The sequence below is a fragment of the Eucalyptus grandis genome, chromosome 2 (genome assembly GCF_016545825.1).
Source record: "Eucalyptus grandis isolate ANBG69807.140 chromosome 2, ASM1654582v1, whole genome shotgun sequence".
NCBI classification, from domain to species: Eukaryota; Viridiplantae; Streptophyta; class Magnoliopsida; order Myrtales; family Myrtaceae; genus Eucalyptus; species Eucalyptus grandis.
The window spans coordinates 38162434-38177951 of NC_052613.1; the positions used below are offsets into that span (position 1 = coordinate 38162434).

General features: G+C 42.1%; 2 protein-coding genes across 2 annotated transcripts; both read left to right on the plus strand.

Annotated features, from left to right (window-relative positions):
- The first annotated feature begins 5855 nt into the window (after window positions 1-5855).
- LOC104432641 (U-box domain-containing protein 43) lies at window positions 5856-10940 on the plus strand. Its single transcript, XM_010045122.3, has 5 exons — window positions 5856-6594; window positions 6731-7519; window positions 8130-8436; window positions 8630-9094; window positions 9651-10940. Exons 1-5 carry the CDS (start codon window positions 6154-6156, stop codon window positions 10760-10762), a joined length of 3114 nt encoding a protein of 1037 aa, XP_010043424.2. The 5' UTR covers window positions 5856-6153; the 3' UTR covers window positions 10763-10940.
- Window positions 10941-12559: 1619 nt separating this feature from the next.
- On the plus strand, window positions 12560-14108 carry LOC104432642 (hypothetical protein). The gene is made up of 2 exons (XM_010045123.3): window positions 12560-13593; window positions 13695-14108. The coding sequence occupies exons 1-2, from the start codon at window positions 12621-12623 to the stop codon at window positions 14033-14035; spliced, it is 1314 nt and encodes a 437-aa protein (XP_010043425.2). The 5' UTR covers window positions 12560-12620; the 3' UTR covers window positions 14036-14108.
- Window positions 14109-15518: the final 1410 nt, after the last annotated feature.

The following is a 15518-nucleotide window of genomic DNA, read 5'->3' on the forward strand; positions in this document are numbered from 1 at the left end:
GGGGAAAATATTTGGTGTTTGGTTTACACTTTTGAGCTTGCATTTCCCAAATGCCAGCATTCGGAATGATAGTTTAGAGTTTAATGAATTTTTTTCTTTCCAATATTGCGCTTACCGATAATTGTTTTTTTCCATTTTGCCCTCCAAAACACTGTTCATCTTCTTCCTTGACTTTCATGGACTTCGCTTCGGTCAAGCTTTCGCGGTGGTGGGCGGCGCTCTTCCTTGACTTCCGTGACTTGTTGCCGGCCCAAGCTCGCGGTGGTCGGCGTCGCCCGTGAGCGGCCAACTGGGCCGGCGGGGGGGGCCAGATTCGGCCGCCGGAAAGCTCGCCTAAGGTCGCGCGACCTTAGGCGAGGTGGCTCGAGGTCGGGCGACCTCAGCGTCGCTCGAGTCGAGCGACCCAGCGACGCCGCCTCGAGGCCGCGCGCTGAGGCCTCGCGATCTCGGGAACCACCTTGGGTCGCTCGACCTCGGCGCGACCAGCGACGTTGCTTGAGGCCGCGCGACCTCGGGCGGCGTCGCCCGGGTTGTCGCCCGAGGGCGTGGTCACCGCCCGAAGTTGCGTGGCCTCAAGCGGGCCGGGTTGCGCAACACCCGAGGTCGACGCCTCCCTCCCCCCGCCGTCGCCGCCCGCCGCCGCCAGCCACCTCCTCACCACCACCAGCCTGCTCCCCCACAATTTTCCCCTCACCACGCGATCTCCTCCTCCCTTTTCTTTTCCTTTTCATTTTTCTTTTACTTTGAAATAGCTTTGCAAAACATGCACAAAAATTGGTTTCCAAACACAACTCCCTTCCCAAAATGCTCATTCTCTCAAAGGTACATGGGGAAATGTAAAGCCATTTCCCCAAAGTTGAACCAAACGGGGCCTATGTGTCCAGTTACCTTCAATATGCTGTGGAATGCTTGTGTTACATATTGCCCTGTTCTATTATAGATTGATTAGTTCATGTTCTAGTATGTTTAGAAATTCATGTGTTGATAAAATGATAGTGTCTCTATCAGATTTGTTTGGGATATGCTGAACTTCATTGTGGGAAATTTGTAGAAATGAAAGCATGATTTGCTATTCTTGTCGACCTTCTTAAATTTGCAGTATGTTTTGGAATTTTGATTTCTTGACACTATCTTTGAACTTGTTCACAATTTTAATAGTTCATATGACACCTTCGTGGAAAAATACTTTGCATCAAGGTTGTTTAGCCTTTCTTTATGACTTGACATGATTTCCCGAAGTTGTGAGTTTTGGGTATCACATGAATTGCATATCGACTGCCTTGTTCTTCATGAATATACATGTTGCATGAACATGTTCAATGATGTATATGTTTGGTAAGTGATCCTTCCTCACTCATTTGTTTGATTAATTGAGAACCAAGATCATATGGCTTGAATGCTTGTCATGTTATATGCTTCGCATGTGATCGTTAGAGGAATGATTTAGGTGCGACTCATAATAATGTTGAACCTTGGAATATCACCTAGATTAGGGACTTCATGACTTTAGTCACCATTTCTGAACGTAAAACATGTCTTGTTTTTTTTTTTTTTGTTTTTTTTTCTGGTTGTTTTGATACGCACGTTTGTTTCTCTCATTTGTATGTAACTAGTTATTAGTTTATTGGATTAGGTTTAGAATATGATCTTGAACATGGATAAAGCGTGAAGATGGTGGAAGTCGATGTCCATTCCGACTATTGTCATGTAATATTCGTTTTTCCCGACATATGTCTCGGGTTCCTTGTGTTGTATAAAACCCGATGAGTTGCGGGTTTTCTCTTTTTCTTAATTGTGTTCTCTCTTTTATATTTTTAGGATTGCATGATAGATTTACTACTTTTCTTAATTGTTTACTTCATGTCTTGCCATTTCAATTTCATTGAGTGGTTCCTTTTCTTGTTTTTCTTTTAGAAATAGAATAACATGAAAATAACCCATCACGCATGATCACTTAGTCTAGAGTTGATGATCCCGAAAATGTAAAAAGAAACGTATAGACATATTATGAAAAACACAACATATTGTTTAGGTACCGAAAGGGCGCTAATAGCAATATTAGCGTAACCCAAGTCCCTGAACCTAGATATCTAGTTGCGTAGGAATCGAGGGAAGACTCTCGATTCTCAATTGGGTTTTCTAGCTAACCCTTTGGCTAGTGGCGACTCCTGTATATTCTTAGGTTGTTAAATGCCTAGATCACATAAATAAACCCGCTGTTGCGCAGAGTACGAGCTTGGGAGAGCTCGCGATCTCGTGGAGGAAACTCTCGTGATCAAAGTACCCCTAAACCCGACCTTTCCCACTTTGGACATTCGAGGGCGGCGAGATCAGGTCGCGACAATCAGTAAGTGCTTGTTCTTCATGAATAGATTTGTGACTACATCCAAGCAAAAAAAATTGGCGGTTAATCATCGAATCACACATAATTATCAGTGATGAACACAAGTCGTTATATCCAACTATAGTTATGGCTTTGCCTTTTGATGGTGTGTGTTTAGGTTCGACGTCCCCAACACCATCATCATAGAGAGACAATATAAACATAAATATGTTGAACAAGTTTAGACATGTTACCTATGAGAGCGAGTCATTTATCAAGTGCAAGTTGTCGAAGATTTTAAGAAAGGCATATCGAACAAGCACACCAAAACTATTGTGAACACCATTGAAATTGAAGGTAAATCACTTATTCATCAAAGCTCCTAAATCTAGAATTATATAGGAGAGAAAAGCTCCCAGATATAAAATTAGGAGAGCAAAACTCCTGGATCTAAAATTAGATTGAGGGAGTAAGAAAAGAAAACAAGATGACATAAAGGAAAAATAGGGAGGATATAAGTGCTAGTATGAATACTTAGAGGGGGTGAATAGGTATGAAGACAATTTTTTGCAAAGAATAATAGAAATATTTTACTTTTGAAATTAAATTTGAAGAACAACAGACTTTAAACAAATTTAGACTTTAGTAGTTAAATAGAACTACAAACAAAATAAAGAAATTCAGGGAGGAGAATAAAAACATATAATTTATAGTGGTTCGATTTAGATCAAGCCTATATTCACTATCCCACGCCGACAGCCTCCTAGCTGGTCTCCACTATGACGTGCGGACTTGGAGTGCCATAACTTTACACAAATGGACACTTAAGTGTCATAACTCACGAAAGGTACACTAAGTGTCAAAATCGGAGTAAAATAGATCACTTGAGTGTCAATTCGGCCAAAGTTCGGCCAAAACGCCGATGTGGCATTTTTCTGGTGAAGCGAGCCTAAAACGACACCGTTTTGTACGTTGACGTAGTCAAATAATGCAAAAACAGCGTCGTTTTGGGTTGACGTGAAAAAAAATAAAAATTAATTACATTTAGTTAAAATATTAAAAAATAATAATTTTAAAATTAAAAAAATTAAAAATTAAAATAATAATTTAAAAAAAAAAAGGGAAAGTGGGGGAGGCGGCCGAGGGATCAGTCCTTTGCCGCTACCGAGAAGGGTCGACAACGGCGCGGAAGGGTCGGCGAGGGCTCACAAGTCCTCGCCCGATTTGGGGCGAGGGTCGTCGCCCTCGCTTAGATCTGGTGAGGGTCGCCCGGCGGGCGGTGGCCCTTGGCCTGGCTAAGCAAGGGTCGCCAACCCTCGCCGGATCTAGGTGAGGGCTGCGAACCCTCGCCACTGGCCATAGATCCGGGAGGGTCGCGGTCTCGCCCGGATCCGGCAAGGGTTGCGACCCTCGCCCTAGATGGGGCGAGGGCCCGGCGACCCCGGCTTACCCTCCTCCCACCGTTGCCGGCCCTTCCTAGTGACGGCGGCAGTGGCTGAGGGTTGATCCCTCAGCCGCCTCCCCCTTTCCTTTTATTATATTTTTTAATATTTTAACTAAATTTAATTTTAAAATTATTATTTTTAAATATTTTAACTAAATTTAATTTTAAATTAAATTAAATTATTTTTTTACCATATTAGCCCAAAACAACGCCGTTTTTGCATTATTTGGCCACGTCGGTGTGCAAAACGGCATCGTTTTGGGCGTGCTTCGCCGGAAAAATGCCACGTCGGCATTTTGACCGAACTTTGGCCGGAGTGGCATTTATAATCCGTTTTTCTTCGAATGTGGCATTGAAGAGTACCTTTCGTAAGTTATGGTATTTAAATATACATTTGTATTAAGTTATGGCACTTGAAGCGTTTTTTTTGCCTCTCCACTATGAATCAAAAGAGAATTTACAATCTTGTGATCTCGACTTTACAATGAAAAATCTATACTGCTCTCTCACAAAGTCACACTATGAGTCTCTCTTTTTTGAGTACAACTTTAAGCTCAGGGTAAGAAATGACAAGAAAACGGGAACCTTTAGACTTTAGAATTCTTCTTTTACGCACTCTTTCGAATGACTGGAGATGTCTCCTTAAATACTTCTTTATGCCTTCTCGATCGTTGTCACTTTTCAAAGGAATTTTTCCAATCAACCCGTTGGACAAAATCAATTAAGGAGATTTTTGAGCCGTTTGAAAATTGTGATGAAAGTCCGTCAATCATATTTGCCCATACAATTAGGATCTTAGTTTCCATAAGTAGATTCTTTCCAAATTTACTTGCTATTCGAAAAGATTTGATATATTTAAATTAATTTCAATAAGGATAATCAATCTCGTAAGTAATATTTCCATCTAGAATGCCATCTATAACCTATACGAATCAAACTCTTGAAGAAAGAAAGATGATCCCTTATCTAGATAAGTCTTTATTCTTCACTTGCATTTAGTATGGAATTTGTCAGAGTTGGCATATTTTTGATGTAGAACAGACTTTGACATTAAAGTCCAGCAGTCTTCAGTCTTTGACACAAAAGTCTGAAAATTTTTAGAAGAAACTTTGGATAAGTTTTGTCAACTTTAAAACATCAAAGGAGTTTTTTCCAATAGAGGAGAGGGAGAGTTCTAGGTCTAATCCCTCATTTCTAGAATTTGAAGAGACGAAAAAATGTTGAAACTTAGAAAAGGAGATAGAGGAAGGAGGAGAGAGAAAAAAAAGAATTATATACACTGGGAAATAAATGGGTTAATGTGAGTTAAATGGATGAATCCGTGTTGAACCATTTATAACCACCAAACCCAATCTAACATATCCATTTGCCACCCTCACAACGTAGTGGGTCAATAGGGAGAAAACTAGTGCCTTTTTTCAAAGTCTCAAATTCAAAGCACGGTATACTTGATCTCCAATCCTTTTGTGAGATAACACTTTTCAAGCTAGAAACCTAAGAGGATTGCATTGATAAGTTTGCCTATCTCAATCATTGACCACGGGAAAAGTTATTGTATATGCGACTTACAACAAGTCTCATTCAATCAATGGCGGAGATGGACTTGATCTTAGTCTTTATAATTTTGATAAGCCTTCTAGGGCTGAGACTTTTCGAACTAGCCACCCCTTCCGCTTTTTTTTTTTTTTTTCCTTTAAAAGAATATAACCGTACGATTTGCTTAGTAACTTTGAATTGAGAAGTTTAATTTTCAACTTATCTATAATTAATAACTCCTCAAAATATTAATAGTGAGTTTGAGCATTTGAATGACCGGTAGTTTGTCGGATTAGATCACACAGGAAAGTAAACCCTCATCATGAAAACAAATTTGACCATATATAAATTAGTAATTACGGTAACGTTTTCATTGACTGGTAAGCACCAAATTACAGGATGTGGTCCCGGATGATAATTTTTCCTTGATCCCAAAGGAAAAAACGAAGTGGAATCCGTTAGGATTGTTTTTCGCGGGACCGTTGCTGGTAAAAAAAAAGGCCAAACGAAAAATAAAATAAAAACGACCGTGAAAAGTCGGAGCGAATTTCGTTAATTACGTCTGCTGAAGTTTCTCCGTCGTCGCAACACTGGAAACTGGAAATGGCAAGTCTGCGCAAAGTCAACCTTTGACTCCTTCTTCTCCTCCTCCTCTCCTCCTCCTCCTCCTCCTCGTTCTTCTTCTTCGTCGTCGTCCATGGCCACGTAAACGCGGCGCTCCTCGGGACCCATTACTCGGCACGAGAACCGAGTGGAGACCTCCTTTTAAAATGCGGACGAGATCCCCGGCAATGTCGACCGCTCACCGCCGCCGCTCGCTCCCTCCGCCGTCTGCCGTCCCCGCCTCCAGATGACGCTGTCCTCCGCCGCCGCCGCCGCCGCGGACTCCGTCCGCAGCTCGCTCGCCCGCCTCTCCTCCCTCGACCACCACCACCAGTTCGAGAACTCGAAGCGGTTCTGCGCCTTCGTGCCCCGGCTCCAGCTCGTCGTCGACCAGCTCCTCCTCCTCTTCCCCTCGCCGTCGCCGGAGGACCTCCCCGCGTCCGTGCAGACCGGCCTCCGGGGGATCGCCGTCGATCTGGGGGGCGCGGCCGAGACGGTGTCGGCCTACGTGAGCAAGAGCAAGATCTACGTGCTCATCACTTGCAATTCGCTTCAGGCGTCGATTCAGGAGCAGACGGAGGCGATTGGAGGATGGCTCGCGTTGCTGGAGTCGGCTGTCCACGAAAATCCTGACCTCAGGAAGAAAGTTGCGGATCTCTCCAGAGACATGAAGCAGGCTAAATTCATAGTACTACCCCGATTTCAGTTCCACTTTCTCCTGCATAAGTAGCGTAGTATAATCATGATTCTTCTGGTTCTGACCGATGTATATCATATTTTGCCGACGTAAAAGTGACTAAAAATAGTCAAAATCTCTATGGCAGGTGACTGAGAATGAAGAGAGAGTGCGTCTTAGTCTGCAGAAGGAAGGAGAAGTGAGAAGACCAAGCAAAGCAGTTGAAAGTGCTATGGTGATGGAGCTCGCTAGGGCACTAGGGATTGAACCGCATAAGTACGCTGAATTATCTGCTCAAGTTAAGCACCTGAAGAACGACTTAGTTCGCTCAAATTCGATAACCGAGAGGCGGATTCTGATCTCTCTGGAGAAGATTATAGATAACTGGTCTGTGGAACCCGACATTCAGACTGGCGACATGAATCTCGATTTTGAAGAAGGCGCCCAAATCTCGCCATTCAAGAACTTTCTCTGTCCCTTGACTAAGGATGTCATGAAGGAGCCCGTGGTGCTGGAGTCGTCTCAGACATATGAGCGGAAGGCAATCGAACACTGGTTTGAGCGGTGTATAGAGGATGCCCGAGACCCGACCTGCCCTGTCACAGGTCAAGTGCTCAAGTCCTTAGAGCTCAAACTAAACATTGGACTGGCCGGGGCAATTGAGGAGTGGGTTAATAGGAACATTGAAATTCAGGTCAAATCCGCAGTGCAGTGCCTTAGCGAGGAACATTTTAAGGCTGACGATGTTGAGAGAGCTCTGGACAGTATATATAAGATAGCAGCAGATCATCCCTCCAGCAGATACAGAGTGAGGAATGCTGGTCTCGTTTTAATGATCATAAAGTTGCTGGGGAATTCTTCAAAGAGTATTGGAACGCACTTGAGAAGCAAAACTCTTCTTGCCTTGCTCGGCATGGCAAAGGATGAAGAAAGCAAGGTTACATTCTTTCCTCTCATTGTATAACTCTGGTGCGATTGTGCTGTTTCGCTTGATTTGAGCTTGATTCTTTTCCCCAAGAATTCTAGGTAGAGTAAGGATATTTTATACCCATGCTTGAGTGTGTCTGTATGCATATTTCTTATTGATGATATAATTCAGGAAAATAAGTGCCAATGTTGCAGTGGAAATTATTCTGATAGTTGCTTGGTCTGAGTTGTCTCAAACATGATTTTGTTTTAGAGGATAATTTGTCAGTTCAGACTATCGATGTTTCTCTAACTGAGGAAATGGACCAACTGTTTCAAGCGATCAGGCAAGATGTGTTCAGTGGGCATGCATGTATTACACATTTCTTGTCGCGGGCAACTCCATCTTGTATTATGCATGTAGCCTGAAGAAGAGATTAAGGCTCCTTGAAAGCTGCATAATTGCAGTTTCGTGACATGGTTAGATTATATTGTGCACAAATTTTTGCAAGCCGTTTCTCCTTCAATTACAAATTGATATCTCCATGAACTCGATTGCTTCTGCAAGACCGCTTGAATGCCAGATAGTGTTGAACATTAACACAGCTGTAATTTCTGATGGAGTATGTCAACTTTTCCAGAAAATAATGCTTGAGGAGGGGATAACTAGATTGGCAATACGTAGTCTTACTGGGAGCTCTGAAAAGGAAAGAGAGCATGCTATCAAACTGTTGCTCGAGTTCTCAAATGATGAAGCTTATTGCAAAAAGATTGCGTTGGAGAAAGGGGCGTTAGTTCTCCTAACTAGCTTGGCTGGAAATCTTGAGCATCCCACTCTATCCAATCCGGCAGAGGAGGTCTTAGCACGAATTGAGACCATTGAGGAGAACATCCAGTATTTGGCAGCAGCTGGAAGATTTGAACCGCTACTGAGCCGGCTCTGTGAAGGTACATCTTTCTATGAAGCATTTCTCCTTTCTCATCACTCATGAAGAGTGCATGCGAAAGAAGAAAAATTTACCCTGGAAATTGCTTATTTTTAATAATAATAGACTTCAAACATTTAAACTACCACTTGTCCATTTAGTGAAATTTTCCCTAATGAGAAGAACTGAGTTGTATTCTGGATTTGCGGGAGCAGGTAGTGATGAGGTCAGAATAAGGATGGCTTCCATGTTGGGAAGCATGACCATGACTAGCAACAGCAAATTGTTTGTTGCCAGGCAAAGCGCCAAAATACTTGTTCTAATGTTGGCGAAGGAAGAAGGAAAGGCACCCAGCTTGATGGCATTGCATAACCTATCTAGCATTGATGATAATGCTACCATACTTGTTAATTCTTCCATGCTGCCATCTCTTACATACATCCTCTTCAAGGATCAGGATGCTTCACTGGAACTGAAGGAGTTAGCAGCCTCGACAATGGCTAATGTAGTCTCGAATCCTGGGCCCTGGGAATTAGCATCTGCTGACAAGGAAGGCCATTTACTGCAGTCTAAACCAATTATCGCGGAGCTTTTGGGGCTCTTATCTTCTACATCTTCTAAATGCCAAGCTTCCGCACTTCGCATTTTATATGGTGTGGCATCGTCTCCAAAAGCATCAGGTAATATTGCTTTTTTTACATGTTTTGATTTAGTGACCTGTATGACGATTTTATTTTTGGATCATGCCCCATATGATGTTATCTTCTGGATGTTCCCCTGGATACTAACACATCTCTGAACATGCCTCGTATTGTATTATAGTTGGATATATTATAGTTTCTTACTGAAAGGGTTGTAGAACTTTTGGATGTGCTGCTGGTAACCCTGCCTATACTGAGAGTACTTTGCATATTATGGGGGAAATGACTTTCATAAGGCTTTCAAGTTTGATTATATAGACATAAAATCTTTTATTTAGAATGAAGTTCTTTCTTTTCTTTGACCAAAAAATAAAAAATGTGCCGCTTTTCATAAACTGGGTGCAAAGTCATCTGCATATATGTGTTTCCATGTCCTGGAACATGAAGAAGCAACTCTGAAACCAGTGTTTATCCATAAAAATGTAAGCCATCTTTTTTATTATCACCTCAATACCCGTGTCAACCAAGTATGACCATAAATGGGTTCCTAAATCTTCTAGTTAATTACTCCAGCTTATGCCTCCCCATTTTGCAGAGTCTGTAGCTTCTTACATAATGGATGGCCAGGGACTTGAAAAGACCATATTGTTTCTCGATCATGCAGAAGACGAGCACAGAATTCATGCTTGCAAACTTACTAGACTGCTCTCTGAACGATTTCATCAAGATGTAGCAAGTCAACTGAGATCTTCCAGCAAGATTCCTCTGCTTAAAGAGAAGATTTTAGATACAAAAACAATTGAAGGTGAAAGGTCTGATTCAGCATGCATACTTTCTAATCTTCCTCTATCTGAACATGAAGTGACAACTCTCCTCGGAGCTAGTTTCCTGAGATGGACGGTCACTATGATAGGGAATTATCATCTGAAGTCCGAGGGGAGAATTTTCAAATCTCAGTCAAGCATGGGCGAAGGACTTGTTGGCCTCTTACTTCAGTTTACAAGATCCCCCAACTCGGAGATTCTATCGGTGATTAGAGAGTTGCACCTAATGAGCGTGTTCTGTGAACGGCTTAACTTTCCTTCAAAACCCAGAATGAAGCAACTCGCTGCCCTTGGATTGAAGAATCTGTCGGAAACTGGAAGGGTCCTTGCTGCTGGAGATTTAGAACCACCACCACCTCGGGGGTTGTGCTCTCCATTAGTATTCATGTGTGGCTGGGGTGCACCAGAACCTGCTCGATGTCCCATACACAACTCTTTGTGCGAAGAGCACGCTCATTTGTGTTTGCTACAGAGCAACTGTATCAAGCCTCTTGTAGATCTCCTTAACGATGAGGATACTGACGTCCAAGTCGCTGCAGTGGAGGCACTTTCCACTCTCATTTTAGAAAGTTCCGGGAGTTTGAAGAGAGCTGTTGAGGAGCTTGAGAGGCAAGACGCCATTGATGCTCTAATTAACCTTTTCGCAGAAGTTAGATCTGGTGAACTTCAGGAGAGGACGGCTTGGCTGATAGAAAGGATAATTAGAGTGGAAAGCCAATCCTCGCGCCACTCACTCAATCAGAATCTAGTTAGGGCCTTGATAGAAGCCTTGAGGCATGGCAATGCTAACACAAGGGGGCATGCTCAATATGCTCTTACCAATCTAAAACAGATATCAGGAGTTAGTGGAAATTCCTCGAGTCAGGTTCAGTCAAGAAGGTAGTTATTTAGTGACGGAGCTTGTATTTTTGATGCTGTGCGTTTCTATGTCTGTAAGCTAGATATAGGTTCTTGTTGTATAGTCGATATTGCCAAAATTTTGCATTCAATTCTGTAGTTGATTAATAAACGTTGCAATGCTGAAGGAAATGGAAATGTACCAACAGAAATGTGTTCTAGTACAGGAAACGATTGCACATGTCCTCCTCATCCATGGTCTATTTAGAAGTTTCATTCACGAAATTGTCAAAATCTACATTGACAAGCAAGGAGATTAAGTGCGAAGCAGTAAGCGTAAGTAATGCACCAGTAATTTTCCAGGAACTACATTCACTACGAATAGGAACTGACGCTACTATGGCTGTGTTTAGTTGATTTTGAGAGAACTTTTCTGAATTTAACTCCATGGCCAGAATAAACGAAGAATAGAAACATGCCATCACATGTAAGTTCAATGCATTCCTTATGAAGATGGAATTCATGAGCCCGTCATACCCCATCATAAATTTTTCATTTTGCATTTTTATTTTGTTTGAAGAAATTAGAATTTGTTATTTCCCAAGGAGGGTCATTGTGATATGCATAAAAGAGTTTCCATTTTTTTTTTCTTTTATCTTGTATTTCACCGAGTGCACTTGATTGTGCATTTTCAGATGCCTTGTTTTTTCCAAGTGGGAGGTCCACATGAAAGGCAAGCTCCGCCGCAAACAAAGACCATAGAAAGAATCCACAAATATCTACAGGACATCAAGAAAAATGTCAAGCTAATCAGCAAATATAATTCAACTTGGATGTCTCATCGAGAAGTACCAAATTGTCACTTGATTGAGGCAGCAATCTTTTTTTATTGAAGTAATTCCGAGCTTATTGGAATTGATTTGGCAAACTGGTTGCTAATACAATCTAACTCCACAAAAGACCTCTAAAAGCGAATCGTGTGCAACATTTTATAAAAGCGCATTGTATCATTTGATGTACCAATTTCGCATGGAATTTTCCGATACAAAGGTTCAGTTAAAGTTATGCAGCTCTCATGGACGGGGGATAGGATGGAGGAACCACTGCAGCTTAATTAATGAGATCACATAGCCCTGCCCTACCATCAACAGGCAAACAGGGACTCCTCAATTCAATCGCTCATCATCCTTGGACTACTAGAAAAGCAGAAATTCCCGCTTACGAATTAAATAAAGTCCAGGCAGCTTCTTATCAAAGTGTACAAAATAAGCAAATTTCCCGCATGACCACCATAAGCAAATTCCTGCAACAAGTTGAAAGTGCAGCTTTCACTTTCAATGCCCGACAGGAAAGCAGATGGAATCTGCAAACGGCAGTCTGGTCAGTAGGGAGCATCGCGTACTCTCTTGGCCCTATCTCTGTTTCTCGACTTCTTTCCTTCTTGGAATCCAATTTCTTTTTGTGGTTTCTGTTTGACATCACCTTCATTCTCCTCTCTCTTCTATCTAAGCGCGTTTCAGCCACGTGAAAATAGACAGAGTCAAGTGTCTTCGGCTGCAAATGGTGCAAATCAGACCCGCGAAGAATGTTACACGCCTCACGTTTGAGACAAGGTCTCAGGCTCACTTCTGACACACTTGAACTCGCAGTCACACATCCTCTTCAATGTCCCCTCCGCGCCATGTCCAATCAACCTCAGACATTTCAGCCTCTTTTCTTCCCCGGTGCACCCCTCAGATCTCAAGAGAGAAAACCGGCTTCTTTGCTTGTTAGACTTTGGACCGTCGCCACCCTACACACGCGTACACTAGACAATCTGCTCAAAAATTGACTTCACACAAGCGCGGGGAGACATGTTCTCTGCAACAACTCTTACCAGCATCATCAGCTTGACCACATTTTGAATGAGAATCCCGCCATCTCTCTCTCTCTCTCTCTCTCTCTCTCTCTCTCTTCATCAACTTTTTCTAACTTTAGATCGTCGCAACATTCAAAACCTCTCCTTTTTCATCCTGTTCACCATTCCTTTTTCAGGTTCAAAGCAGAATCGCAATAACTACAACTCATTCCTCTCTCTCTCTCTCTCCCCCCCTCTCTCATCAACGATGAAGTTACAATCATCATCGTCTTCCTTTTCTTCCTCCACCATTTCCACCTCCTCCGATGCATACTTAAGCAGCCCGAAAGGTGCACCAAGTGGTGGATGCATCGCAGGAGTCTTACGCAGAATCCTCTGCTCTAGCAACCTCCCTACTCATCCGTTTGAGTGCGACAACGACAGAGATCAGTTCAAGTCCAAAGAGAAGAACGAACCAAACACAACTCCAGGAATCGTCGCGAGGCTCATGGGCTTGGAGTCTTTACCAAACACCAGCTCTGTGCACGCCCACAAATCCCCTTGTTCAATTTCAAGGAGCCGATCCCTAAATTACTTGGACTTCAAAGGAGACGAGCACGGCGACGAGACGAAATGGCAGCATCTCCAAGTCAGTTCGACGCTGTCGTTCCGGGAGACGCCGACATACCTCGAGGTTGAAAACGAAGAGTTCTTGGTTTTGAACTTCGGAAACGGCAGTGGAAAAGAAGGGAGGAAGAGAAGATCAAGCAAAAGCAAAATTCAAGAGAGGCGAACAGGGGAGAGACGTGAAAAACCGAACAGGGAAAATGAAAGGAGCGGAGCTACAGAGTCAAGCTCAGGCGATTCAGTCTTGGCGAATAATGATCTGGGCACACCACAAACATTGCCTTCTCAGGTTGTGAAGATGTGCCAAAGTGTTCGTAGCTTGGAAGCCGTGTGCGGCTCTGAAGAAGATTCAAGCCCAGTTTCAGTTCTTGATTTTGGCGAATTCATTAGCGACCCTCTAGTGTCCCCATCAGGTTCGTGTCATTTCCCATCAAGTTCTCATTCTTTTTGTCCCATCATAACTCGCTTGTTCATATTATTCGTGGGCTGCTCATAAGGAAGTTCTTTTCGACAGATGAATCGGGATTGGAACATCCAAGCTCGAGGAAAAAGCTGACACCAGAGCTCGAAAACCATGAGCACTCCTCTCCACGTAGCGACAGCGATCTCCTAGATGATCAGCCGACGCAAAGCGAAGGCAAGTGTCTTGGATCCAGGAAACAGAGGCAGAGCTTCTCAAAAATGTGGAGCAAGATCTGCAAGATTAGCGAGAAAGAGACCATCGAACTCGATTGGTTGGACGGAAGAATAGCGAAGCGCGAAGATGTCGAAGGCATCGGCCAAGATCTGGAACTGCAGATCTTTTTTGAGTTGTTAGATGAGCTACTAGATCATATGTCTCCAACTTCAGAATGAGAAATTTTGAGACTTGACTTTGTACATTGACAATAGATAATGCAATAAAATACACCGCATCAACTTTCTGCAACCGGAGTTCTTCCCCCAAAGCAAAAGAGAAAAGGAAATAAAAAAAACAGCTGAATTCTGGAATTACTCTTCTTTGTTTTAACTGGAACAGAGGACTTGGGATTTCAAATTTCCAAGGTCGGCCGGTCGGTCAAAGGCAGAGCATATTCTTATTAAAGCGATTTCAAACGAATGTCCCTTTTTTCACTTTCATGAAGCTAAAGCCAGCGGGGAGCTAGTTTTGCTTGAGATAAGAGAGATTCGAGGCTACTCAGCACCACTGGAGACAGCATGAGAAAGCGCTGCTAAAGCATTCTTCGAACTCACTTTCCCGGTGGGACATTCAAAACTCTTTTTTGACTTTTGGTGGTCTAACAATGATTGCTTCGAATTATGGTCACTTATTAATCGATGAACAATAATGTCCACGATGAGGATGGTTTCTCATCGCCGGATGCGTCACGTGGCTTAGGGACAAGAGAAGACGAGGAAACAAGCTGCCAACTTTAAGCCGAGTGTCGAGGCTTTTTGTCGTTCATACTTTCGAAGGAATCGTCTCGTCATTAGGAATTCACCGGAGAGCACTTGGGTTGGAGCAACCAAAAGTCGAAGGTGTGATGCAGACAAATCATTAGGCAGTGCGTAACAATTTTCAAGGGCCATGCACATCGTGTTCATTAAAAAAATGCCACGTCCCGATTGAGATTCTCAAGGACGCAGTCCAAATATAATCAATATTGACTTATTATCGAATATATATATCAACATGCACATATGTATGATAAATAGTAATCTGGTTATGGGATTGAGTTCTAAAATCCATCACAGGAATATGTACTTTTCCAAACGAATAAATTAAAAAATCTCAAGGAATACCATTTTAGAGTTGAGCTTGTACCCAAGACTTAGCTACCAGAATTCTTCGTTGATACGAGCAATCATAACTAGTGAGTAATACATCTCTTATAAGTATGTTGAACATTTACTACGCATTTTTATAAAGCAATATCAATAAAAATATAAAAATGAGCTATATCTTTTAAACAAAAGATCTACGTATCAAATTTATTTATTAACAATATCAAATCAATCATCAATAATCAATTTCATTATTCAATCTCCATCAAATCAGATGTTAATAGTCCATTTCATGGACCGATTTAATACTTAATATCTCATTATGGTCAAGCTTACCATTGTGACAAAGGCGATTAAGGACATGCATGATAACTATTTTATTTCTGGCCAAATGTATTTTTTCATTCCTAGAAACAGATTTGAAATAGAGATCCATTTTGTAATGCAACTTATTTTTCTCAATTTCTGAAAAAAAAAATTAGTCTATAAATAGATTTGGAACAAAAATGAGAAATACAAATTTTCTACTTTTTTTTTGAATTTTTGGAATAAAAATAAGAAATAAAAACTATTT